Raw genomic sequence first — 27,971 nt, 5'->3', positions numbered from 1 at the left:
TATCTAACACTTCAATCCATTTACCTTTCATTCTCATCCATATTCTCTAAAACACTGTCATGCTTCAATCATCAATGGAAGGTACCCTCTTCCCTAATAGACCAGTTCTTCCACTCCCCACTAAAAAACCAACACAAGGATTGAAATTCAAACCAACATTTTCACATTCTCCACCACCAACACCATCACAAACACAATCACAAACACCACCTTCATTTCATATAGATTCTCTTCTTCACCATCTTAAACACCTTTCTTCAACTCCTATAATCACTCACACACAAACACTTGTTCCTAATAACAATAACAATAACACCCATTTCACTTCTCTTCAAATTCAACTTGATGAGAAAGATGAAAATCTTCAACATGGTCATACAAAACGACCCACTTCATCTTCTGTTGATTATAGCCATTTTGATGATGTAAAGTTTGGATTTTTATCGGAAAAAAGTAAGTTTATGCTGAATTGCATTGTTGGGTCGTCTTTGAATGACTTGATTGAGTTTTTCAACTCTGTGAAAGGTGAGTTACTTGAATCTGATATTACTAGTTTGTTGAAGGGTTTGGATCTTTCTGGGAATTGGGAGAGAGCTTTTTTGTTGTTTGAATGGGTTTGGTTGAATTTTGGGTCTGAAAATATGAAGGTGGATGATCAATCTGTTGAATTTATGGTTAAGATGTTAGGTAGAGAATCACAATATTCAATTGCTTCTAAGTTGTTTGATATAATTCCTGTTGAAGAATATTCACTTGATGTTAAGGCTTGTACTACTGTTCTTCATGCTTATGCGCGAACCGGGAAGTATAAACGGGCTATTGAGATTTTTGATAAGATGAAGGAGACTGGTCTTGATCCAACTTTGGTTACTTACAATGTTATGCTTGATGTTTATGGGAAGATGGGTCGGGCTTGGAGTATGATTTTGGAGTTGTTGGATGAGATGAAGAGTAAAGGGCTTGAGTTTGATGAGTTTACATGTAGCACTGTGATATCTGCTTGTGGGAGAGAGGGTATGCTCGATGAAGCAAGGAGGTTTTTTGACGATTTGAAATTGAATGGATATAAACCCGGAACGGTTACATATAACTCGATGTTGCAGGTTTTTGGGAAGGCTGGAGTTTACACAGAGGCATTGAACATCCTAAAAGAAATGGAGGATAATAATTGTGAGCCGGATGCTATCACTTACAATGAGCTTGTGGCAGCGTATGTAAGAGCCGGGTTTCATGATGAAGGGGCTGCTGTCATTGATACAATGGCAAGTAAAGGAGTTATGCCAAATGCTATTACATATACTACTGTGATAAATGCCTATGGTAGGGCAGGAGACGCGGACAAGGCGTTAGAGTTATTTGGTCAGATGAAGGAGTTGGGATGTGTTCCTAATGTATGCACGTATAACACTGTTCTTGTGTTGCTAGGCAAGAGGTCAAGATCAGAAGACATGATTAAGATTCTCTGCGACATGAAGTTGAATGGTTGTCCTCCCAATCACATAACGTGGAACACGATGCTTGCTGTATGTGGTGAGAAGGGTAAGCAAAAATTTGTTAGCCAGGTTTTAAGGGAAATGAAAAACTGTGGCTTTGAGCCTGACAAAGACACGTTCAATACATTAATTAGTGCCTATGGTCGGTGTGGATCTGAAGTTGATGTTGCAAAAATGTACGGTGAAATGGTTGCAGCAGGATTTACTCCATGCATAACAACTTACAATGCTCTTCTAAACGCTCTTGCTAGGCGAGGCGATTGGAAAGCGGCCGAATCAGTCGTTCTCGACATGCGGAAAAAGGGATTTAAGCCTAATGAAACTTCGTACTCACTTTTGCTTCATTGTTATTCTAAAGCTGGGAATGTCAGGGGTTTAGAGAAGGTTGAGATGGAAATTTATGATGGTCACGTCTTTCCTAGCTGGACGCTTTTGAGAACCCTTGTCCTTACAAACTACAAGTGCAGACAGCTTCAGGGAATGGAAAGGGCATTTCATCAGTTGCAAAAGAATGGATACAAACTCGATATGGTTGTGATTAACTCCATGCTTTCGATGTTTGTCCGAAACCAGAAGCTCGAGAAGGCTCATCAAATGTTAGATGTCATTCACGTAAGCGGGTTGCAGCCGAATCTTGTGACATATAATAGCTTGATAGACTTGTATGCCCGAGTTGGTGATTGTTGGAAAGCAGAAGAAATGCTCAAGGATATTCAAAACTCCGGTATAAGTCCAGACGTTGTGTCGTACAATACCGTCATCAAAGGATTTTGTAAAAAAGGGCTCGTGCAGGAAGCTATAAGAATTCTTTCGGAGATGACCGCTAATGGAGTTCAACCATGTCCTATTACATTCAATACTTTCTTGTCATGCTATGTAGGGAATGGGCTTTTTGCTGAAGCAGATGAAGTCATTAGATATATGATTGAACATGGTTGCATGCCAAATGAGCTAACTTACAAGATTGTAATTGATGGTTATATTAAAGCAAAAAAACATAAAGAAGCAATGGACTTTGTGTCTAAGATTAAAGAGATTGATATCTCTTTTGATGATCAATCTTTGAAAAAGCTAGCTTCTTGCATTAGGGAGAGTTTGGGGTCTTGATTTTGTGAAATATGCCTTTTTTTTTCCTCTCTTTCTTTTACTTAAATACCTTGGCCAACTACCAGTTCATATCTTGCTGGATTTTTTTAGCACGAACCATATTTAGTCTTTTGGCTACTCCATTTGTACTATATAATCTTAATAACTGCATCATTCTTTAGAAAGTTCTTCAGTTGCTTCTTGTCCAAAATTGATCCTCAGAAAATTACTGCATCTGTATGGAAGGGTCACCCTCGACAGAGTTCCAAGAAAGATCAACAACCTACATAAAAAAGGTATTTTAACTCAGAATTATTAACTACTAACAGAAAGACAGGCACATATGCTTTTCTATTATGCTTAATTTAATTTGCTTGTTTTAGTTTCACAACATCAATTTCAATATATATGTTGTGTTTTTAAATTTATATTTAACTTTGAAAAATAAATATGTCGTCAAGGAAAAATTTATACAAAGTGATGTCTGATCAAAATTTGTAGTTACCTTTAGAGTTCCATTTATAAAACTATTTGTCTTTTGGTAATGTGAGAAAGAGATAACAAAGCACTTTTCCTTCTGTTGCAGTTTTTCACATCTCATTTGGCAAAGGTGCTATACTTGGGCTGTTTTTAATTCAGTTTTGTCAGAATGTAGTATAGCTATTTTCTGGCTGAATTTGCAAATGGTTCAGAAAAAGGAGTTCAAGGAAATTTGGAAACTTGTCTGGCTTACCATCACATGGTCAAAATGGATACAAAGGAGCAAAGTTGCTTTTGATTCCTCTCTTCTAACCTTGGTTGAAGTGGTGGAGATGATTAAGGTTAGGTGCTGATAATGGATTAAAGCAAGAAGTGAAATTAATAGTGTCTTTCTCTGAATGGTGGTTAAATCTCAAGTCCTGTTTATCTTCTTATTGTACAAATAGGATTGAGGTTGTAACAGGAAATAAATTCTATCTGTTATATATCTGATGTAAGTAAATAAGTTGAGTACCCTTTGTACTCCATCTTAATAATATTTCTTTGTTTTATAAAAAATAAGTATCATTCCACAAATAAAAGTAAATGAAAAATATTGAATTAACTTATCTGTGAATAAGTTCTCCTTGTTGTCATGGGAAATTTGGAATATACAATCCAAGTCGTATATTTTGGCGCACAAAAGTTATCCGTGTGCTCCTCTATGTATCTTATTTTATCTTTTTCCTTGCGATATCTACTGTGCAAAAATGTTCTCTATATCATCGCAATATCATGTGTTCATCTAATGGACTTTTCCTTATGAATCAAAATTTATGTCTCTAGGTTCTTTATAAGAGTATTACTTTTCCCACCCTATGGGATTCTCGCGCGTCCTATTTTTTTTTTCTTCCAAAAATGCTCTTGAAGTTTCCGGATTTCATAATCCGGAATGGTGTTTTCCTTTGTTAAAGGGTGAAAAATGAGTTACGAATTTTCCCGGATTTCGTAATCCGGAAACTTCATTTTTCCGGATTTTGTAATCCGGAAACTTCAAAAAATAGGGTGCGCGACATGATTTTTTCAAATTTCATTTGGCCAGCATTTATGTTGTTTGAAAAAAAAACCTTTATACTACCAAACAACAATAGCCATGTAGGTTGCATATGACATTCTGAAATCTACTTTGAGATTGATTTTTATGTTGTATCAGTATATGTCTTCTGAAAACAACAATACCATATTTTTTGAAGTTTCCGGATTACAAAATCCGGAAAAATGAAGTTTCCGGATTACAAAATCCGGAAAAATTCGTAACTCATTTTTTCACCCTTTAACAAAGGTAAACACCATTCCGGATTATGAAATCCGGAAACGTCAAGGGCATTTTTGGAAAAAATAGGGCGCGCGAGGAAAGGCATAGGGTGGGAAAAGTAAAGCTCTCTTTACAATGAGACTCTGTTTGTCGGGAATGAGGCCAATGTTGTACCCCATTAGCATTTTGTTTGCAATGATTGCAACCTCCTCATCAGTGGAGTTTATAATGAGCTACTTTTTCTGTATAAGCTTGCATTCATCAGCAATTTTTTAGGAGCTGTTTTTTACCTCCAACAACAACTCCTTAAAAACAAATTCTGTATCGAAGTACACATTTGGACAGGAAAAAAAACAATGTTCTTTGGATTTACCCATTGGGATTAGTTTTTAAGAATCATAGGATGGAGGGTTGGAGGGAAGAAACTCCCCAATTTTACTTGAGATGTAACCCAGCCTTCAAAGATTCCAAGCTCCATCTTCTTTTGTCCATGGCTCAATTTTTATATTAGGGACAAATTAACCCCTATTTTTTTATTTTGTCTAATAGTTTAGTGGCTGAAGCTAACATATTTAAATGTGAAGAAGTGAGATGTTTGGGGTTCGAACTCCAGCCCCTGCATAAATTATGTAATATCTCACCAATTGAGTTAAGGTCACGGGACAATTAATCCATATTTTAGTATAACAAAGAATTAATTTGTTCACAGTGTGAGAAACTAAATTGACCAATGAATATGCGCTTTTAAGAGCAAAATTGTGGAAAAAGATGAATCAAAATTATTACTTTTTTTTTTTTTTGAAATAGCATATTGAATTAATAAGCCAAGCACAAGATGTGCAAATGGCATCAAGATACAACAGAGTTGACAAAAACCTTACAAAGGATTAGGTGCACAGGCTGCCCCACATACCAATAGGCACAGGCTTACAATAATAAGAAGGAAAAAACAATGACAGGAAACATAACATAAAAGCCTTAGCTGCCTAAAAACCAAATGACAGAAACATAAACCAAAGAAGCCGTGGCACTTAATCCAGCCAAACCAAAGCCAAACAAAAGTGGCCAACGCCGTCACTTCCGTCTAAAACACTCTCTCGGATTCCAACACCACTCGTAGAAGAGACAAGAAGCTATCTTCAATCTACTCAATGACCAACACCAAGACACTGCCTTAATGTCCTCAACCACCTCATCAAAATTCTTGAATTGGTTTTTGAAAATCCTCGTGTTTCTTTCCTTCCAAATCATCCAAATAGAGGCATGCCAAATCAACAAAAACGCCTTCCGAAGCTTCCGGGAGTTCACCTCGCCATTCCGGGAGTTCACCTCATTATTACTTATTTTAACTAAATAGTTAATGTTAGAGTTATATTAAGTTTTCTTCACCAAACATTTTTAGTCTTTAAGATGTACCAGTGGTTTGTGTATTTGTGTGTCATGGAAGAGTTTGCAAATTGTATAAGAATGTTTCAGTTTTCTCTTGTAATTTGAGTAACAAAATATTTTCTCTTGTAATTTGAGTAACATAATATTTTCCCTTGTAGTTTGAGTAACAAAATAATGTTGTGGATTTAATCATGAAATGTTGAACCACAATCTTGTGAATTATTTTGTCATTTTTTACTTTATAAATACAGAAAATTTTGAAATGTTGAACCACAATCTTGTGAATTTTTTTTGTCATTTTTACTCTACAAATACAGAAAATTTTGAAATGTCGAACCACTATAGAAAATATAGAAAATTTGATAAAATGAGATGTTTTCATTCATCCTCCATAAATTTTCAGTTTCATTTTTAATTCTTAATGGACATAATTTTAACATTTTCTTGACATTTTTTTAACATAAGATGAACATACATCTGTACATAATTTGAACACGTTTTAATTATAAAATGGTAATAACTTTTACATAAATATGAACATAAACTACCTATTAGAGACAAAAACGAAACAAAAAATTAGGAGAGGATGGAAACAGCCCATTTTTAATATTAAAGACTAAAATAAAAATTTACAAGGGACGAAAGACTTATATAACCTAAAAAAAAAAATAGGGTAATAGTTATTGTGGTCTTTGAACGTGTAATGAGTAGTTATAATAGTCCTTCAATGTATCAAAATTCTAAAATAGTCTTCAATTGTCACTTTGTTAGTCAACATAGTTACCGAAGCTAAAATAATCCGTCAACACTCACAATAATTCTTTTCATATAGAGACAAAATTAAGTAAAAACTTTATCTCTCTAAATTCAAAATCCTTTGCCTTCTCTCTAAAACACACTACTTTCTCTTTTCCCTAAAATCCAACCAGACCTTTTTAAAGATGTAGATCCCTTTGGTGGTGGTGCGACGAGGAGCAGCTCTCTGCATCACGTCACCGCTGGCTTTCCGACGTCAGTTGCTTTAGGAGGGTGCAGCAGTTCGCAGTGGTGGCTCACGATGGTCCGTTACAACTTGTCGCAGTCTGTTGTGGTGTCGCAAATCTGATTTTGTTCATCCTTGGTGTGTAGATATGGTGTTTTTCGTCCTAATATCAGTGGTGTTTTTTGTGTTTAAGGTGTTAATGGGTGGTGCCGCTCGGAGGGGCTTTTGTCTAGTGCTTGTAGTCAGATTTTCCTAGTTTTCCCCCTGTTTTGGCCCGCAAGGACGTTGTTTTTTTTTTGTTCTTATTGATGTGCTTTTGTCATGTGGTTTGGTTCTTTTTGATTTGGGAGTTGAAAATCTTATAGGTGATGTTTTGTGTGGTGGTGAGTTTGTTATTGTGGTGATGATAATGTTATGTGGGGGTTATTGGTGTTGGTATTAATATAGGTGGTGGTTATTGAGGCTGATTTGGGAGTCAACATGTTAAAGGTGATGTTTTTTATGGTGGTGAGATTGTTATTGTGGAGATGATGATGACGTCCTTGTGTGTTGTTTGGTTTTTAGGGTTTTTTTTATTTTATGTCTTGATGGTGTTTTTGTGGGTGGTGGTGAGCGTTTGGTGTTTATGTTGTAAGCCGCCTCTGTTTTGGGTCCATATCCGTTGTCGTTAGATTTTGTTGCGTTTGGGATGCTTTTGTGTTTGGGGGCTTCGAGCATGGGTGGTCTTCAAGCCGAGTCTTTTCCTTTCTGGCATGATTGTTGTTTGCATCACCATCCATCATGTTGAATGAGTTACAAATATGTGTTTTGGATTCTGGTGAGCTGGTTGCTTTTACTTTGAGATGAGGAGTTAATGTCTAGTTGTAAGTTTGTTTGGCAAGTTATGGTATCTTCTCCGATGGATTGGGGGTGAGGGGTACCTTTTTGGAGATTGGTGGGCTGATTGCTTTTGATTCGAGATCGGAAGTCAATTCTTTGATTCAAGTTTGCTTTGGGCTAATTATGATGTTTTTCTTCGGTGAACCGGGGTAGAGTGGTGGTGGAAGCGGTATAAGTGTTAGAATAGGACATTTTTGGATGTGGCACAACTATGGTGATGAGAAGAACTTGTTTGATTTAGAGGGGTTTATTTAGGGTGAGTAGCGGCGCGATGGATGGTTATGGATTTCTTTTTCAGTGGCCGTTTGCAATGGAGTTTGATTTAGGTGGTGATGTTGATTTTGGTGGTTGTTGTTTTCATAGGTGTTGAAGGTAAGGCTTGGTTAGACGATATGTATTGATGTCTTTTATGGTGTTTCTTTTGGGTGTTCCGCCTATATACGACACCTTTATTTTGTAGTCTACTGGTCTCTGTTCGTCTTGAGAAGAGATTTAGTTTTTAATAAATTTTTCCTTTCAAAAAAAATATAGAGACTAAATTGACAATAAATAGTTACTTATAATGACTGATATGACAATAAGTAAGTATCTTGAAAGACTGATTTGACAATATTAACAAAGTATTTTAAACTAAGGATTGTTTTGACTAACGAAATTCACAATCATAATCCTACTCGTTAAATATTCATAACCAAAGTGATTATTACCCTTACCCCTAAAAGAATAACCATTAGGTTGAGATATTTGTGAGAAAGACTTGCTTGAACACAAGTATTTAGACACATCATTTAGACGGGAGCGGTTATGATGCATAAGGAAATCCTTATGCACCGTGCATAAATCCCATTTGAAATATAATTGTTTCCCTACACCCCCAAGCGAAACCAAACGAAACAAAACGAAACAACACTACAACCGTGGAAATCATCATTTTAGTTCAATGATGATTTCAAAGTGTTGATTTGGTTCAATGACAGTCACAAATGTCCTTATTATAGTATGTTTTGTATAAAATTATGTCAAAACCATTTTGCTATGGAAATGGTTTCTGTGAGTTGTACTCCAAAACCATTAGATGTACTTAATGGTTTCCAGCAGGTGAAAAAAACTAAGGACCTAGAGCCATTGCCATCATTCAGTTTTGGACTGACACAATTGGAGGAGGAGGAAAGAAATGGTTTCTGTGAGTTGTACTCCAAAACCATTTTGCTGTGGAAATGGTTTCTGTGTGTTGTACTCCAAAACCATTTTGCTGTGGGAATGGTTTCCAAAATTTTTTGCTGTGGGAATGGTTTCCAGCAATTCATTTTTTAAGCTTTCACTACAAATCCATCAAACACTTTTCCAGCAAACAATCATCAGAATCACAAACACACTACAAATTTCGAATTCTTCTATTCTCTTCTATCAATTTCGAATTCTTCTCTTCCGTGTCCTTTTTTTTTTCCGAATCTTTGAAGCTAGATCTAGGCATATGTGTTTGGTTTTCGAAAATTTTAAAGGTGGATTTGAGTTTAGAAAGAAAATGGATGTCGGATTCTTGATTTTTTTTTGAAAACGGAGGTTTTTGCTATCTCCGGCGCGGCGGCGCCACCCTGTTGGGCCTGCAGCCACCGCACCGGCGCTTGAAGAGGAGGTCGGAGAAGAAACTCTTTTGCAGAGCATCTCTCTCTAAGTTTCAGACTTAGAGAGAGAAAGAGTGTTGGTTTTGACTTTTTTTTTGTTTGAAGTTGTTTTTATAATGCCTTTTCTTATGTGAATCCAATGGTTGTGAAGTGTTTATGCACGGTGCATAAAAAAATGGCTTATGCATCATAACTTTTGCCTTCACCACCTTCTTCTGGAACAAGGGTGGACGGACCTTTTCGGGAGTTGGAAATTCTTTTAAACGAAGAAATCTTGGCATTTGGCAAGAATCCAGGCCAAAAAAGTTATGATTAAATTTTGGTCATCAAAGGAGTTGGATCAATCCAACGCCTCTGAAGCGTTTGGATGATCCAGATCCGCTGAAGGGACGTCGTTTCGCCCGCCATCTCTTGGTCACAAGCACGTTCGTCAGGGACACCCACACATAAAAATATATTTCATTTAATTATTTAAAAAAATATTATTTAATTATTTTCTCTATCTATATTTTTTCAATTATGTATTTACGGTGAAACAAAATGCTCAAACCTTGTGCCCAATATTTGCAAGCAAAGAATAGAAAGGCGGTGACTAGTACCCAACCCACTGTCTTATATGTCCTAAACTCCATCCATACAACCGACATGTTAAAAACCAAACAAAACACAGTCATCTTTTTTTCATTTTCCCCTCAAACAAACTTTCTTACCCGATTATTCCTCTCCACTCATTTTTCTTCTTCTCAATCTCCATTCTCCATTTCCCACATCACCACCAACTAACGCAAAACACTTATTACTATCATCAATCACACATATTATTATTCTCAATTTCCAACACCAATTCCAAAACGCACCGTTTCATTCATCATCTTCTTCATCCCCATGGGTTGAAGAACTCCAATACGAACAAAATCGATTCAATTTCGAACCCAAATTAAATGGAGTGGGACAGTAATTCCGATCTAAGCGGAGACGAAGACGACACCGTTTCATCTTCTTTTCTTCTAAACGACGAAGTTGGACCTCTTCCTTTCCCTGTTCTTCAAACCGCACCGTGTGGCTTCGTCGTCACCGATGCACTCGATCCTGATCACCCTATTATCTACGTCAACGCTGTTTTTGAGATGCTTACTGGTTATCGCGCTGAAGAAGTTCTCGGTCGTAACTGGTACGTCCTTTATTCTTATTCTTATTTTTTTAATTTTATTTAATCTTGGATTAATTAATTATTTCCTTTATTTAGTGGTCTTGTTTATGTTTAGGTTTAGGTTTAGTTATGTGATTTTTGAATTTTTAGTTTTTTTTCATATGTTTGATTGAAACCCTAGGTTTTAGTACCTTTTTTGTGTGTTGTAAAATTGTTAGAATTAGAAATGTTTTGATTTCATGAATAGTTGAAATTAGTACCGGGAATTTGATTATGTGGTTCGGTAGTAGTTATTTTAGCTGGCTCCAGTTACAAAAAGTATATCTGGTAAAAAATAGCAAACAACTGATGAACTAGCTTATAGCAAAACACTAATAATGGATAAGCTGACTTGTAGCTGATAGCGGATAAACTAGCCGATTGAATTTGTAATGTTTGGTCAAATTAAGATTAGAGGGGTAAAATTGAGATAAATAATGATAAGCTATAAGCTACTTGAATTAGCTGAGATAAAAGCGCTGTAAGCTAGTGAAAATAAGCTATAGGCTCATGAGAAAGTGACAGTTACCAAACATGTCTTTTTTAGTCAAATGAGCTTATAAGACAAAAGCTATAGGCTAAAAAATGGGTCTTGCCAGAGACCCTTTAGCTAGTGTAGATTCCTTAAATGAATACAGAAGACACCTTTCTTTTATCAAAAGAAAAGATTTTGTGTAATAGAAAATGGTGCTCGTGGAAATTATGAAGCACTGACACATGCACGGACATCTGACATGATATTGGTGATAATTTGACAAAATGGAAGTGATTGAATGTAAACATATGGGTTAATGTTGTGTTGGTGTCGGGCACTGAAGACGCCTTTATATAAGTGTCAGTGTTATGTGTTTTTATCTAACTTCTACTGGAACTGCTTAAAAAATTGTTGGTTATGAGTGGTGATAGATTCTGATGTTGTTTATGTCTACAAGTGAGTGCCGAGTAGTGAGAGGAAATATGGTTGTGCAATTTATTCCTGTGAATTTATGATAGCTTGACCTGCGAGTGTGTGAGATAGACTGACCGCTGAAATGCTAGTTGCTTTTGTGATTGTTCTTAGACAAGGTTTGTTTGATGCTATGGTTTTTGATGGGATGTGTTTTGTATTAGCTTTAGTTGGGAGTAATATGGCAAGTAGCATTAAGTTTGAGTTGTCGACAATCTTTGGAACCATGGGTGAAGATATGCGACACGTCGACTAAATTTGTAGGACATAAGTCCTTATAAACTAGAGTCAGACACCAATGTTTTTGAAGTTAGTTTTATCATTTGAGATAAAATAAAATACTATCATCTATTTAATCGTGGTACGGTATCCGAGTTGTATTGATTTAAAAGTTCAAAATATTTATAGGTAAGAAATATCCAAAAAACATATGAGAGGTGTTGTATACATTGTATAACACATACCTGACATTGATGCTTCCCAGATAAACAATATCTAGGTTCTGTAGTATATTGTGGAAGTTGTTATAATTTATCTATTTAGGAGCACTGTCATTGGAGAAGAAGTATAACTGAGTTCAATACTTTGATGGACTATAGATAATTTCTTAAATGTCTCCAGTGTGATTTACAAGTCACTAAAGTGACAATTTACGCTTCTAAAAATGTATGCCCTGTTCTGTTAACATTGCATCATAGGAATTTAAAAACTAATTTCTACCATAAATCTGTTGAACTTGAGCAAACTCAATGAGCCAACTAAGAAAACCCTACAACCTACGAAACTTAGTCTTCATCCTAACCTCACCCCAAAATCATTGTTTTGATCCCACATCTGATTAGTTATATCACCAAAACATTTCTTATAAGAACCTGAGCAATCTTTATCCTTTGAGTTAGCTTTTTGAGTTGAATTAGGCCCAGATTTTATATGATACTAAAACCTACACTAAATCTGATATCAGGTGACCTGTAGATGTCCAGTGTTACAAACTTCACACTCTAGAGATATCTTGTCCTGGCCATAAGGAGTGTGTGTTAAGATCTAGACTGACTAAGTAAGTATATTCAAATTAGTGAATTACCTCTCTTACTAAAGACTTGAGCAATCCTCAACTCTGGAGGCAGTCTTCGGGGTCAAGTTTGGCCAAGATTCTAAACTTTATTGACTCAGATATTACTCCAAACTCCATCACAATTTGGTAGCCTCAACAAAATCAGACAGCTCTTCTACTGATCATCCACTCCCACAACAGGGAATATCCAGATACAAGGAGCATAAACCAAACCCTTCACCAAAAAAAAAAAAAATTTTTAGTCATTCCAACCTCACAGTGATTCCCCTCACAAACAGACTATAAAGAAAACCATAATTTGGTAGAACACTAATCCATTTGATACAGAATGACATTCCCTTTGATCAAGGACTGCACTGCACTGGTAAACTTCAATCCCAAACCGTTGGTCCTCATCTGTCTATCTATGAATTTGCTGTTCGTCCATCTTGAACACCTAAATCACATGCATGACTAGACTCCAGATGCATCATCTTGTTATCACTATCTCATAAGTCACAACCCATGCAAGCCACTGAAACTCATATGTACCAAGCATCTGCCATCAACCTAGATACTATTTGCTGCAATCAAAAGTCAGGACCAAAGGACTTGGACTGGAGGTTTGTAAACATGTTTGTCAAGGATTCTGGTGATTGCATAGTGCTTTTGGGTCTTGAGTTGGGTACTATAGTCTGTTGAGAGGAACAACGCTCTAGGTTCTGGATGTTGATTTTTCCCCCCTACATGATTCTTGTGTACTTACTAATTAGAAAGAGGATCTGAGATTGAGACAGAGATGGAGTGAATGAATGAGGAGATTAGGATTCAGGATTTCTTAGGTAAGGTGGTTAGAAGGCTTAGGGTGTAGTATTCTGGTTTTGAGGTTGGAGATTTTTTTCCTTCAGTTAGTGGTTTGAATAGAAGTTAGGAGAAGGGTTTATGACCTCAATTTTGGGAAGTGCAATAGGCAGGTGAGTTGGTTACTTTCAAGTTTCAATCACTTAAGGTGTATTTGCAGATGACCTATAGTTTGAGGGAGTTATTTTCATTTTAACTAGAAGGAAAATAAGATAGTTGATGCAGTATTGATGATTTGATCGAGACCATTAATAAAATTGGCGTATGATATATGTAGGATGCGAGATTGTTAGGAACCCATAAATTGTATTGAAAGAAAAAGACAATTTCATTATGAAAAAATAGAAAAGAATAGGAGAGAAAACTCTCCTCCAAGGGCCCTCCCTTCAACAATAGAGTTACGACTCTATTTACAGAAGTTTACAATATTCAATGATACCCTCTCTAATTCCATAACCTCCCTGTTAATAAGACAAGATAATCCTAATTACCTCATTAACTAATAACTTCCCTAACTAACTCCTTATCTCATACCCTAGCAAACTTGTCCTTGTCCAATATCCTAACAATTCACCCCTCCTCAAAACAACCTTGTCCTCAAGGCTGCAATATACTAGAAAAAATTCTTCAGGTTGAATGGTTTTTGTAAACAAAAATCATTCCTCCAGGTTCCATTGATAAAGAATTTGAACTGTTCGATAACTGCTTTACACTGTTACAATGGTTTCTACTGTCACTCCCTTGGGTTTCTGTTTGCTTGTTAATTCCTTTGAACAACAACTGAAAATCGCCTATATTCATGAGAATTACAGTGAATGCAGTTGAGTTGAGCTTGGACCACACCACAACAATTTGCTTTTAGCCTGTTCTTCGTCTTTATCTTCTTTTTCCTTTTTTTTTTTTTTTTTCCGTCAGTCTTTCCTTTTATTAAACCTAGGTAGTCAATGGCGGCATTTTGCACCGTGATTGCACTGGTGCGGGGTGGAACAGTGACTGGCCGCCACTGTGAGGCCCGGTGTGTCACACATAAAGGGTGCAGGCGTTACTAGGGACTTCATGGCACATCAAACCACACCAGGGAGGGAGGGAAGGAGGAGAGGGGGATAAAAGGAAGATTCTGGTCTGATCTACATTTTTCTGACACAGATATCAAGGTTTTGTGACCACCACTCATGTTTTGCTGCTTTTTGAAGCTGCTGCACCTGTCAGAGACAACATTTAAGTCCCGAAGGCCCACTGCAAATAAAGCACAATCGAACAAATTGGGCCTTTCATCCCTTAGTCTTTTAAAATAAAATAGTAGCAGTAGTAAACCAATAATAAAATAACACAATGAATCTCATTAAAACTATACTGCTTCACAAAAATATTTAACAGTCAAATTTAAATAAATAATCAAATAAAAAAGTAATATATATATATATATATATATATATATATATATATATATATATATATATATATCGGGGTAACCTTGGCGCAACTGGTAAAGTTGTTGTCATGTGACTGAAAGGTCACTGGTTCAAGTCCTGGAAACAGCCTCTTGTGTAAAACAGGGTAAGGCTGCGTACAATACACCAAATGGTGGGACCCCTTCCCGGACCCTGCATATGCGGGAGCTCTAGTGCACCGGGTTGCCCTATATATATATATATATATATATATATATATATATATATATATATATATATATATATATATTATAATTACGCGTGTGTAATTGTTTTGGCATATATCACATATGCACCAATAATATAGAGGTTGTCTTCTTTCATGATTGACTAAGCTTAATGAATGTTATTCGTGGGATGTTTATTTACCTATCCCTCTTCACGTCAATGTGGGAATTTTGCTGATTTAAACGACACCCTGCATTGATGCAATGGCTCTTGCTCAATAGTGCTTATGCAAAATGACCTAGCAGTATCATTATTGTTTAATGTTATGATTATTTGAATGTGATCTTACGTTGTGTCATACTAGAATGTTGTTGATAATTAAGAGGAGATATTTAGTGATAATTTGTGTTTGGTTGTGTGAAATGTGAGTAGGTTCTTTAAGAGTCATTAAGAATGATCAACTTTTATTTTTATTTTTTGTTCTTAATAATAATAATGGTGGGTTTGGGTTTACTTGTATTATGCTAAAGATTGATTCAAAACTGACCCAAGTTTCACAGCTAAGAAGCGCACATAGTTTCTTCACAGCAATTCATCTGTAGATTCATTTTCTCCCTCATCTTCCTTCTACAAATATTTTTTGTTTTTGTGCACACAAACAAGGGCCAAATGCTGAGGGGTAGTTGTGGTGTTAAAACAAAATTTACTTTATTAAATCTTACCTTGTCGCTCATTGGGACTGAGGTGGTTTAGCAGTTTGTGTATATGTTATAATTTGAAATGATGTTCTTCAGGTAGTAAAATGAATAACCTCTGCCCTGCATCTAGGAAATAATGGAAAGAAAAGAAGGCAAAAGAACACACTATTTGAAAAAATAAGCAATACTGTTGTCCCTTTGTAACATACCACGCTTGATTGAGTCTCTACTGTTTGCATGATTGATTCTCTACTGTTTGGTGCTTAATCCAATGTGCAATTATTCTAATCACACTTGATTGGAAGTTTGTGTAGACAGAAGCGTATGTCTATATTATGATTTTAGGGTAATGTTCTCAAGGCAGTAGAATGAATAATCTGTGCACGCATCAAGTAATAATGGAAAGAAAAGAAGGCAATCGAGCACTCTATATGAACATTACATGTTGTGCCTTTGTAACATTTCCATGCTTGATTGAGTCTCTCTTGTTTGGTGCTTAATCCAATGTGGGTTTATTCTAATCATTTAAAATTATTTTGCAGCCGTTTCTTGCAGTGTCGAGGTCCATTCGCTAAGAGAAGGCATCCATTGGTGGACTCATCAGTAATTTCAGAAATTAGAAAATGTATTGACAAAGGTGTTGAATTTCAAGGTGAATTGCTGAACTTCAGGAAAGATGGATCTCCACTCATGAACAGACTGCGGTTGACACCTATATACGGAGAAGATGATGAAATAACACATGTCATTGGAATTCAGTTATTCACAGAAGCAAACATTGATCTTGGTCCTCTTCCCGGTTCTACAATTAAGGAATCTGTTAAATCGTCTGGTCGGTTTCATTCTGTGCTTTCCTCATTGCAACCTCCTCCATTGGGGGATCGGAATGTGACTCGTGGAATTTGTGGGATGTTTCAATTGAGCGATGAGGTATTGTCTCTCAAGATACTTGCTCGCTTAACTCCAAGAGACATTGCATCGGTTAGTTCTGTTTGTACGCGATTGTATGAAGTAACAAGAAATGAAGACCTTTGGAGAATGGTATGCCAAAATGCATGGGGTAGTGAAACTACTCGTGTTTTGGAGACTGTTCCTGGTGCAAAGAGGCTTGGATGGGGTCGATTAGCAAGGGAACTGACCACTCTTGAAGCAGCAGCATGGAGGAAACTGACTGTTGGAGGTGGGGTTGAACCCTCACGCTGTAATTTTAGTGCTTGTGCAGTTGGAAATAGAGTTGTCCTATTTGGTGGTGAAGGGGTTAACATGCAACCCATGAATGACACCTTTGTATTGGATCTCAATTCTAATAATCCTGAATGGCAACATGTCCAGGTTAGCTCACCTCCCCCTGGTCGGTGGGGCCACACACTTTCTTGTGTTAATGGTTCTCGTTTGGTTGTTTTTGGAGGCTGTGGAACACAAGGCTTGCTAAATGATGTGTTTGTTCTGGATTTGGATGCAACCCCTCCAACTTGGCGTGAAATTTCTGGACTGGCACCTCCGCTTCCAAGATCATGGCATAGCTCCTGTACTCTTGATGGTACTAAGTTGATAGTTTCCGGCGGCTGTGCTGATTCTGGAGTACTTTTGAGTGATACTTTCCTCCTTGATATGTCAATGGAAAACCCTGTCTGGAGGGAGATACCAGTGACATGGACACCACCTTCCCGTTTGGGCCACACACTATCTGTTTATGGTGGTAGGAAAATTCTGATGTTTGGGGGTCTGGCCAAGAGTGGGCCCTTGCGTTTCCGGTCAAGTGATGTGTTCACGATGGATTTAAGTGAGGACGAACCATGCTGGAGATGTGTAACAGGGAGTGGAATGCCTGGTGCTGGTAATCCTGAAGGCATAGCTCCTCCTCCCAGACTTGATCATGTGGCTGTTAGCCTTCCAGGTGGTAGAATATTGATTTTTGGTGGGTCTGTTGCAGGCCTTCATTCTGCCTCCCAGCTTTACATACTTGATCCAACCGATGAGAAACCTACATGGAGAATCCTAAACGTACCCGGGCGTCCTCCAAGATTTGCTTGGGGACATAGTACATGTGTTGTTGGAGGGACAAGAGCTATTGTTCTGGGCGGTCAAACTGGGGAGGAATGGATGTTAAGTGATCTGCATGAACTTTCATTGGCAAATTCTGTCATCTAGTCCAGTGAATAAATTGTATGCTGCAGTGAAGGGAATGCTCATGTTGTAAAATCATTTTGAGCAGATTTGGCGGCAAAGGCATTTGTTGGTCACTGACAATCTTGACAAGCATTGCTCCGGTCAGAACGTTTGTGTATTAAGTCCTTTCGACAATGCATTTTATGGTACAATGATTGGTTCTGGTTCAAGAAGAACTCTTTCAATGAGTGACACAATACTATGTTTGATGTTTTTTGAGGTTGTGTGAAACTTTGCCCTTCTGTATGCACAATGAATTGTTCTTCCTGAATAGATTAATAGTGTCTGATAACAATTAGGGAGTATATTAGGATAGTTTTTCCCATGTATTGTCTTTTTCTAATTATGTAATTTGAACCGTGACAAAGGACAGGAAAAAAAAATGCATGTTCATACATAGTAATGTATTAGGTCTATGGTATTTGTATGTATGGAAGTTTCTACTTCTGTTTTGTGCTTTTGAACATGAGTCAGCTGACATGGTCATAATTGGGTGTAGTAATTTGCCCCATTACAAACAGGTGTACAAGGTAGAGGGCGCTGCAGTTTGTATATATTTCCCTTAAATAAATAATGTGATAGATAATAATGGAGTATGATAACATCTGCATGGTTCATTATTATTGGTTATATTGTGTAATGCTGTTGTTTGGTTTATGGCATTGCTGTAAATTTACTTGTGTAGTGTAGCCATGTTAAGTCGAAATATTTCATATCGCTACTTGGATTATGCGTTAAGGGTTCTGTTTGCATGTGTATTGAACTTACTTGACAAAAAAACTTTAGTATTCTTTACAAGATTCATTTCATGGATAAAATGTCTAGTATTCTTTACAAGTTTTATTCATCAATCTACATTTGAAGCATTGTTTTGGAGTCCATATTAAATACACCCTAATGTTTTGCATTTACAGATTTAATTTTCTTTAATAGACTGCATCAATTAGATATCTATTATTTGACGAATACATCAATTAGATTTGGTGACAACATATTCCCCCTGCAAGAATGTCAAATTAATTCTATTAATCATTTGACTTTTTTTTTTGTCAGTTATGACAAGATTTTATAGACTTCAAAAGGCTTTTAACTATCTCTCTTGTAAAAAAAAGTTAAAATAAAGCCTTTTAACTGTCATACACTTCACACTATGTGCTGGGGCGGAGCCACCCCCCAGCTAGGCTGGGCTAGTGCCCAGGCTCAGCTCCAACTTTCCTTTGTAGCCAGCCCAGCCATTACTACAACTTTGAGCTTTTCCTGCAGATTTTTGGGCTAATTCCTGCAGATTTTCCCGAGATTACTACAACTTTGAGCTTTTCCTGCAGATTTTTGGGCTAATTCCTGCAGATTTTCCTGAGCTTTTCCTATGGAAACACATTTCCTGCAGATTTTGCCAAGGATTTAGGTTCCCAGATGAGGTAATACTAGGATTTTGCCCAGGCTCTAGAAAAATCCTGGCTCCGCCACTGACTATGTGTCCAGACATTCTAGGAGGAAGTTACCTGGAAAATGCTAGTAATACTGCTAATCCTAATGTATTTGTCGCTATAGATTTTGTTCATATGTCATGTTCATGGCCGGCTTGGAATCAAGCTACCAATCTCATTCAATGTAGTATACAGAATCATATTATTGCTTTATTTATTTATTTATACATGAGAAGACTTGTAAATGATGGAGCAGCTACGCAGTTCTTTTGTTTGAAATTAAGGATGTTCGGTTAATCACTAGTTTAGTCTTTTTTTTTTGACTAATCACTAGTTTATTCTTAATTTAGTCTCCAACGTATCATTCCGTCTAATTTAATTATAAAAGTATATAAAAATTTAAAACAAACTAAATTATATGAATTTTGCGTCTGTAGTTTACTATTAAGATGTTTGCCACATACGAGAAATTTTTTCCACATGCTTTTAAGGGTTGAAATGACAGAATTCTTATATTTTAAAAAATATTTATTATTTTATCCCTAAAAAAAACTATTATTTTTATATATTTCAATGAGTAAGTTTTAATGGGAGAGAGAGTATGAACCTTCTATTTTTTTTTTTTCAAAAACAAAGTTGTGTTTACCAAGTGACATGCAAATGACGGTGCTCATATTATTGCAAAAATATTTACAAATTACGCTAATCGCAATGTTTTTACTTTTTTACACGTAGTTCTCATTGTATTTGGAACATCATGTTGAATAGCCTTATTATATCTTTCTCTAAAGTCCATCTCTTTGACCTCTCTCTAGAACCTACTGCCTCGTGCCTGATCCTTTCCCAGTCCAAACATCATCTTTGCGACGTAGCCTTAAAGGTGGTGGTGTGATTGTTGGTATAAGCCCCAGAGACGAATATTTTTATGTTAAACTTATGTTTTGTATCATGTATTTTATTATTAAATAGAATAATGTATTTTTTATTGTATTTGCTGTTTTGTATCATGTATTTTATTATTAAATAGAATAATGTATTTTTTATTGTATTTGCTATAAGATTGATAAAGTTTCTAGAATAGATAGTTCAAATAATGGAACATTAAGTGACACTTAATTGTGAGATAACATTAACATAAGAAATACTATCCTTAAGAGTATATTGGTGTGCGCTAATGAGTCTATATAAATAAGACTCATTAGGGCACATGTTTTGTTATCAGAAAAATAGAAATCCTAGCCACTTTCTCTAACCCTTCTCTCAAAAGCTCCGTGCGTTCTGGTTAGCACCCACCAACGGAGAAGAACCATTCGTATGGACGAATAGAGGCTACGTTGGTTTGCTTTGCTTACAATCAGAAACTATTATGCTACGTTTTAGTTCGAAATGGTCGCTTTTGCTTGCTGCTTTTTATGCAGAAAGTTGTTGATTTGTGGATCAAGCGGCGTTGCCAAGATCCTGAGTCAGGAGCTTCAAACTATTGAACTTTAATTAATAATATATATTCAAAAAATTATATTGTACTCAATTTACTTTGGACTAAAAAAGTTACATACATACTCTACAATTATCCTACACGTGGTTTCATGTTTTAAAATCGTTGAATAATCTCCCAATATTGTTAAACACATTTCTCTCGATATAAGTCACAAGACAATCTAAAATGGGTGAATTAAAATTGGTTTGTGTCTCTTTGGACTAACGGTGCAAACCAAAGCGTTCAAAATCCAAAATATATAGTTATATGTGCATTTTTTTTTTTAAAGTTTAGGGGGGTTCGGCCGAACCCCGGTCACTACAATGTGGCTCCGCCACTGCATGAACCTGTTTATGTGTTGGCCGTCTGATTTATTCGCTAGTTTTACATACCTCTGATTTGGTGCTCATGAACATTCAAACACCAATTTTTTTTTTTTTTTTGCAATTTGATTCCGTGTTCGTAGACGGGGTTCAGTAGGTTGTGTTCATGGTGGGTACTCCGTGCTCGTATTCTGAACTTTTTTTTTATCACCTGCTAGGGTTGCCTATTTATCACCTATTAGGGTTGGGTCGACTTGTGTTCCAATGTCTGTCTCTATTGTCTATTAGAGTTGACCTACACTTTCGTGTATTGGGTCAGATTTTTGCCCGCCCAAATATATTTCCTTGTTTTCATTTTGCTTAAAAAAAATATTGATTTTGCTTGCGTTAAAAAAAGTTGGAGAGTGACATATCAAATTTAAAATAAATTTTAAAACTTGAAAGAATTTAATCACAAAAATCCTTTTGGATCAACCAACATGCCTGCAAATATTTCAAGATTAATATGATATCAAATTTTCAATTTAAAGATAACATTAAAATTTAGTTTATTTAATAGACTAAATTGTCCTACTATATGCTAAATTTGGTGATTAGTTTATATTCTATTATTTTTCTTGATAGACAGTGGAATTAATTTGCATATAAGTTTGACTACCTCTTCACTTTGCTTCTCACAAACAATTGCCTGTCTAATGGCAAGTGATGGTCTTGCTGGAGTTGATCTTCTTCTAGTCATAGGTAAGATTCTCTAATTAACCTGTTGTGATCTTATTGTTTAATGTTCATAATATTTTCTTCTATTTTTGCCTTTTCATCGGTTTAGTGATTTTTTTTTTTCTTACTAATTTAACACTGTCTATTTTGCAGTAACAATTGTTATTATGGTAATTGTTTTGGTTTGTGTATGTTTTAAAAGATTTCCGGTAAGTGATGGATCCATTAGTCCAGATTCACAAATCCTAGCAGCCACTATAAATGATTTTCTGAACAACATGGAAAGGGAAAAGCCAATAAGATTCACTGGTCAACAACTTAGGATTGCAACAGACAACTTCTCCAACTTGTTAGGGTCAGGTGGATTTGGAACAGTTTATAAAGGAATTTTTAATAATGGAACAATGGTAGCTGTGAAGGTTCTACGTGGAAGTTCCGATAAGAAAATTGAAGAACAATTTATGGCAGAAGTTGGAACAATTGGCAGAATTCATCACTTCAATCTTGTTAAGTTATTTGGATTTTGCTTCGAGAAAAACTTGATAGCACTTGTTTATGAATACATGGGGAATGGATCACTTGATAGGTATTTGTTTCATGAAAAAAATGCCTTAGGTTATGAAAAGCTTCATGAGATTGCAATTGGTACGGCAAGAGGCATTGCTTACTTGCATGAATTGTGCGAACATAGAATAGTCCACTACGATATAAAACCAGGAAATATTCTCTTGGATGGGAATTTCAATCCTAAAGTTGCTGATTTTGGTTTGGCAAAACTTTGTAACCGGGAAAATACTCACATAACGATGACCGGGGGAAGGGGGACGCCCGGTTATGCTGCACCTGAGCTTTGGATGCCATTTCCTATAACTCATAAATGTGATGTTTATAGTTTTGGTATGCTATTATTTGAAATTGTTGGTAGGAGAAGAAACCTTGATATTAAAAATACAGAAAGCCAAGAGTGGTTTCCAATTTGGGTATGGAAAAAATTTGATGCTGGACTATTGGAGGAGGCAATGATAGTTTGTGGAATAGAAGAGAAAAATAGAGAGATTGCTGAGAGAATGGTTAAGGTAGCTTTACGGTGTGTTCAATATAGGCAAGAATTGAGGCCTATGATGAGTGATGTTGTGAAAATGTTGGAAGGTTCATTAGAAATTCCGAAGACTTTTAACCCCTTTCAGCATTTGATTGATGGGACTAAGTTTACTACTCATTCAGAGCAAGATTCAAATACATACACAACTAGTGTTTCTTCTGTTATGGTAAGTGATTCCGACATTGTATGTGCTACTCCTATTATGAGGAAGTATGAGATTGAATTGGCATCTAGCACAGAGTGATGGAATGCATATGCTACTTGATGGGAAGGTTTCTATGTTGTAATTGAGTTGTAAAACAATTTTCATTCTACTACTAGTTTTCATGTTGTAATTGTAAAATAACTTAACATGCAATAACTTTGTTGGTAGAAAACCACCCTTATATGAGAGGGAGTTTCATAGCACAATATTGTTTTCTCTGTGGAACAATGATACATCTCTTCGGATTTAGGTTTAACCCAATCCAACAAAATCAATTCGTAAGGTGAATCATGCCTATGGTTATAAAGTTATTTTCAGGTCATATCGCGTGAGACTCTTAACTAAATCTAAGTAGCTGCTTCAATCTCAAATGCATTGTGTTTGGTTTTAGAACCAGATTCTCTTGAAGATTCTGTACGCCATGATGATGGAGTCGTATCAGAATCTGCAGTACTTCCTTCTTGTGTCGAATTTTCTTTAGCAGGAACCAAATTATGGAAGGGAAATGGAGGTGAAGAAATATCAATTTCACCCTCTAACATCTTTACAACAGTACTCATTAGAGGTCTATCATTTGGTGAATACTGAACACACCAAAGAGCAACCTTTAGCATTCTCTCAGCTATCTCACTATCTTTCTCTTCAATTTCACAAAGTGCAAGCATAACAACCAATTCATTATTCTCAAACATTTCCCATGTCCATCTTGGAAACCATTGTTGTGATTCACTATAGGTAGAGTCAAAATGCCTTCTTCTCCCAACAATCTCAAATAGAAGAATACCAAAACTATAAACATCACACTTATATGTCACTGGATAAGGCTTCCACATTTCTGGTGCGGCATATCCTCTCGTTCCTCTAAAGTGAGTATTCATTTCAATGTTACTTTCTCTACTTCTAAGCTTTGCTAATCCAAAATCAGCTATCTTAGGTTCTAACTTCATGTCAAGAAGAATATTTTCTGGTTTGATATCATAATGAATTATTCTATGTTGACATTCCTCATGTAAATAAGCGATACCTTTAGCTGATCCAATCGCAATCTTATGAAGCTTTTGAAAATCAAAGTCATTGCGGTTCTTGCTGCCAAATATGTACTTGTCTAGAGAACCATTTTGCACGTACTCATAAACAAGTGCACGTTTATCACGGTGAAAGCAGAATCCATAAAGTTTGACCAAATTGATATGATAAGTTCTTCCAATTGTGATAACTTCTGCTTTGAATTGCTCCTCCATTCCCATATCCAAACAGTTGAGAACTTTGACTGCAACATATTCTCCATTACATAATTCTCCTTTGAAGACAACGCCAAAAGCACCAGAACCTAATATGGTTGAGTAGCTATTTGTAATTTCATCAAGTTTCTGAGGTGTGAATCTTACCGGTTTCTCTCTATTGATGTTGCTCAAGATTCTTTCCATGGTTGCAAATTCTTGTTTTGAATCTGTTGGTATTACAACTTCAATGTTGTTGGTTGAAGCAAATGAATTTGAAGATAATTGATTATCTTTCTCTAAGGTTGGAATTTGAGTGTAAGAAAACATTGCTGTTCCTACTGTTTTCAAACACTCAATAATTCCACAGACTATTGAGAAAACAATACCTATTCCCACCATTACAAATATTGCCACAAATGCATATACTGCAAAAAATTGAAATAGAACATAACCTCAATAAGTTAAGTTTTTCAATCCAAATCCAAATCCAAATATGATTCCTACATGTTATTCTGAGGAAATTTGGTATAGTTTTGCATATCAGTGGTAGGAATCTGACTTTGTAACGTCAGAGGATAACATGCAGTTTTTTTACAATTTTACGGCCTGATTTTGCCAAACTCACCGTGACACCAAACAAATACTTACCGTGATTTCGTTGAAGCTTCAAAAGATCACTTTTACAATTACAGTGATAATATATATATCAAAAACAATAATATATAATATCCCTAAACTTTAATTCCTAGCTCGGCCACCGGTGATAATATATATATATATATATATCATAAACACGAACTAAACAGATAGTCCAAGTACAAGCTACAACAAAAATCAAAGGATTCTAGTACAAGAAATAATCAATGTTTCTATTAGCTCTTCTAAATAATCTCGCAAGTGATTATGTTAGTAGTTAAACTCAAGTTAATCAAAACATGTCTTAATTAAAAACATATCTAAAGCTTATTATACTCCAAACATACATCAAAAGGATTAGTTGTTCTCCATACTTACAGCCATATTTTTCAAAAAAACTTTGAACATGTGATTCAAAACTGTCTGATGGAGGAGAACCAGGAAACTGATAGTGAAAATCACTCATGTTTGTTCCTTGAAAGTTGATGTTTGGATTTTGGATTAATAAAAAGATTCAAGTATAGTGTGAAAGAAGAAAACGCGTTTTTGCAAAGTCAAAGCTCCCGGAAAGCAGTCAGAACTTTCAAAGTATATTATTGGCTTAAATGCTCTTTTGGTCCCTTAACTATTTATTTGGTATCGCTTTGGTCCCTTAACTAAAAAAAAGATTGTTTTGGTATTTTATCTTTATCTCCGTTACCTGTTTTGGTCCCTTCCGTTAAATAAATTCAAAAAAACGTTAGGGTTCATGATCTTCATCATCAACAACACACCAACCCAGATTTTGGGACCAAAACAATACCAAATAAATATTTAAGGGACCAAAAGATGTTTTTTTTTATCATCTTCTTCATCTTCCTTCTTCATTCATCAACAAAACCCAGAAGAAGGAAAAAAAACAAAAAAGCTAAAATGAAACCTTGAAATTGAAATTCATCATAAAATCAATCCTAATTTCAAAATCAAACCCTTCAAATTCCTAAACCTTTTCCCCAATTTCAATTTCAATTTCCCCCAAATTTATTAAACCCTAATTCCATACCTATGTCACCATGCGTATCTGCCTTTTTTCTTTCTTCCATATCCTTCATATTATCTACTTTGTCCCATAGAAAATGATTTGAAAAGATCCATGGCAGAATGAACTTTGAAAAAGAAAAGGGATTAGAAAATTGAAGAGCGATAGTGAAGAAGGGAATTGTGTAAAGAGGAATGCAAAGAAAATCTCGTGATTGAATTGTAATAGATTTGACCCTCAAATCAATTCAAATTTTATAGGATTGATGGCTTAAATGCAAAGAAACCAGATTGGAATGGATTGGGGGTAGGTTATGTATATGTCTCTTTTTTGCAACTCTGTTTCTCAAACATTCAATCTGCAGATGATGATAATTCTGTTTTTTTTTTTTTTTTGGATTTAATTGAGAATATGAGTTTTGATGAAGATGAAAAAGATGATAAAAAAAAAACTTAAATGTTCTTTTGGTCCCTTAAGTATTTATTTGGTATCGTTTTGGTCCTAAAATCTGGGTTGGTGTGTTGTTGATGATGAAGATCATGAACCCTAACATTTTTTTGAATTTATTTAACGGAAGGGACCAAAACAGGTAACGGAGATAAAGATAAAATACCAAAACAATCTTTTTTTTAGTTAAGGGACCAAAGCGATACCAAATAAATAGTTAAGGGACCAAAAGAGCATTTAAGCCTATATTATTTGGTGAGACCTAGGATGCCTTTGAAAATTGGTGGACAATTTACCCAAACCAATAAAAAACAGCCATGTGTACTCCATTATAAAAATAATAAAAATATAATTTTATTTTGCAATTTTAGCATGTATTTTATTATTTGCATATTCATCCCATTTTAAATTAATGACATTTTACAATTTAAACCATCAAATTAATTAGATTTCTCTTTGCACAATTTAAACCATCAAATTAATTAGATTTCTCTTTGCAAAAATCATTAAAAAAGATTTCTCTTTGCAAAAATCATTAAAAATTAAAAATATCACAACCAGGAATCGAACTACACACACTCTTGTTCATATATATTAACCACTTGACCAATACATCTTTTATGAAATGAGTTGGAATGCAAAATATATGTTATTAGTGAACAATTTTTTTTAGGGAATATAGAATATGTATGAAATAATTTACGAAATAAAACAGTATGAATTCATTCATTTGATTTTTTTTAAAATTTTAAATATTATTTTCTTATATAAATGCATATTGTTTATCTAGATTCAATAAACTACAACAATGTTTCATTTCTGATCAACCGAATTATGATTTATTATAGGTCCGACATTTCTTTTGAATTAGATGAACCATTTAAAGTTATTAAAAGAAAATTGTGAAGATAAATGTAATGTTTCTATTAAATATTTTTGTCTTTTATTTATAAAAAATCGGTCAAATATTTGCATTGCGCTCGCTGAGGATTTTATTTGCTTGTATATGTCGATGTAAATTTTTATGTATTAATATGAGAAAGTTAATATGACAAAATTTTGAAAACTAATAACTATTTTTAAAATATCAACGTTAATGTAATGTTTTTATTAAATATTTGTTTATTTTATTTTCAAAACATTGTTAAATAATTGGACTACACTCGTCACAAAAATTATGTGCTTATATTGCGGAAGCAAATTTTTATGCACCGATATGAGAAAGTCAATTTGATAAAATTTTCAAAACTCTGGGATTATTTTCTCGTTGAGATGCAGGCGTATTTAAAAACAAATAAACTTGAATTCAACGAAATCATATCTTCTACCGAGACATTCATTGGGGAAGCAGGAGCCCTTTTGAAGGAAGTTATTCAGGAGCAGATGAAACTCTCTTTTACTTCAGGAACAAGTAGCAAAAAATTGATTAATAGTTTCATATCTTTATTATTTTCACTAGCAGAAAGAAGGGAACTATCGGTCCGTTTGTCTGCTCTTTTTGGGTCATTGAAAGTTAAAAGTAATTTTGAAAGAAGATAAAGTCAGGTCAAAATAGCCAAAAAGAGGCAATATTTTGGTCCATACTATTTGGACCATAAAAAATGGACAAATCTCAATGACTCAAATAGTATG

The 27,971-nt window shown here is 35.3% G+C and overlaps 4 protein-coding genes across 4 annotated transcripts; 3 read left to right on the top strand and 1 right to left on the bottom strand.

The window, feature by feature from the left end:
• Positions 1-29: 29 nt before the first annotated feature.
• Positions 30-3,743, top strand: LOC146945690 (Tetratricopeptide repeat (TPR)-like superfamily protein). The gene is made up of 2 exons (XM_085743995.1): positions 30-2,875; positions 3,166-3,743. The coding sequence occupies exon 1, from the start codon at positions 60-62 to the stop codon at positions 2,598-2,600; it is 2,541 nt and encodes an 846-aa protein (XP_085600121.1). The 5' UTR covers positions 30-59; the 3' UTR covers positions 2,601-2,875; positions 3,166-3,743.
• Positions 3,744-9,873: 6,130 nt separating this feature from the next.
• On the top strand, positions 9,874-18,353 carry LOC146945689 (adagio protein 1-like). The gene is made up of 2 exons (XM_085743992.1): positions 9,874-10,399; positions 16,138-18,353. Exons 1-2 carry the CDS (start codon positions 10,170-10,172, stop codon positions 17,744-17,746), a joined length of 1,839 nt encoding a protein of 612 aa, XP_085600118.1. The 5' UTR covers positions 9,874-10,169; the 3' UTR covers positions 17,747-18,353.
• A 2,030-nt stretch (positions 18,354-20,383) lies between these two features.
• On the top strand, positions 20,384-24,840 carry LOC146945688 (G-type lectin S-receptor-like serine/threonine-protein kinase At5g24080). The gene is made up of 2 exons (XM_085743994.1): positions 20,384-21,732; positions 21,862-24,840. Exons 1-2 carry the CDS (start codon positions 21,687-21,689, stop codon positions 23,052-23,054), a joined length of 1,239 nt encoding a protein of 412 aa, XP_085600120.1. The 5' UTR covers positions 20,384-21,686; the 3' UTR covers positions 23,055-24,840.
• LOC146945687 (G-type lectin S-receptor-like serine/threonine-protein kinase At1g34300) lies at positions 23,173-25,351 on the bottom strand. The gene is made up of 2 exons (XM_085743993.1): positions 25,253-25,351; positions 23,173-24,663 (listed from the first exon to the last, which is right to left on the bottom strand). The coding sequence occupies exons 1-2, from the start codon at positions 25,338-25,340 to the stop codon at positions 23,363-23,365; spliced, it is 1,389 nt and encodes a 462-aa protein (XP_085600119.1). The 5' UTR covers positions 25,341-25,351; the 3' UTR covers positions 23,173-23,362.
• Positions 25,352-27,971: the final 2,620 nt, after the last annotated feature.

The sequence above is a fragment of the Medicago sativa genome, chromosome 2 (assembly GCF_051527215.1).
Source record: "Medicago sativa cultivar Bolivia chromosome 2, Bolivia_mono, whole genome shotgun sequence".
In the NCBI taxonomy this organism is placed as follows: domain Eukaryota; kingdom Viridiplantae; phylum Streptophyta; class Magnoliopsida; order Fabales; family Fabaceae; genus Medicago; species Medicago sativa.
This window is presented reverse-complemented; position numbering and strand designations above follow the sequence as displayed.

Bases quoted from the DNA above. Each gene is read 5' to 3' on its own strand.
- LOC146945690 (XM_085743995.1), top strand. From the start codon at position 60: ATGCTTCAATCATCAATGGAAGGTACCCTCTTCCCTAATAGACCAGTT.
- LOC146945689 (XM_085743992.1), top strand. From the start codon at position 10,170: ATGGAGTGGGACAGTAATTCCGATCTAAGCGGAGACGAAGACGACACC. The intron at 10,400-16,137 runs GTACGTCCTTTA...ATTATTTTGCAG, and splicing joins GAAGTTCTCGGTCGTAACTG to CCGTTTCTTGCAGTGTCGAG.
- LOC146945688 (XM_085743994.1), top strand. From the start codon at position 21,687: ATGGCAAGTGATGGTCTTGCTGGAGTTGATCTTCTTCTAGTCATAG. The intron at 21,733-21,861 runs GTAAGATTCTCT...TCTATTTTGCAG, and splicing joins TGATCTTCTTCTAGTCATAG to TAACAATTGTTATTATGGTA.
- LOC146945687 (XM_085743993.1), bottom strand. From the start codon at position 25,340: ATGAGTGATTTTCACTATCAGTTTCCTGGTTCTCCTCCATCAGACAGT. The intron at 24,664-25,252 runs GTAAGTATGGAG...AATTTTTTGCAG, and splicing joins TTTTTTTGAAAAATATGGCT to TATATGCATTTGTGGCAATA.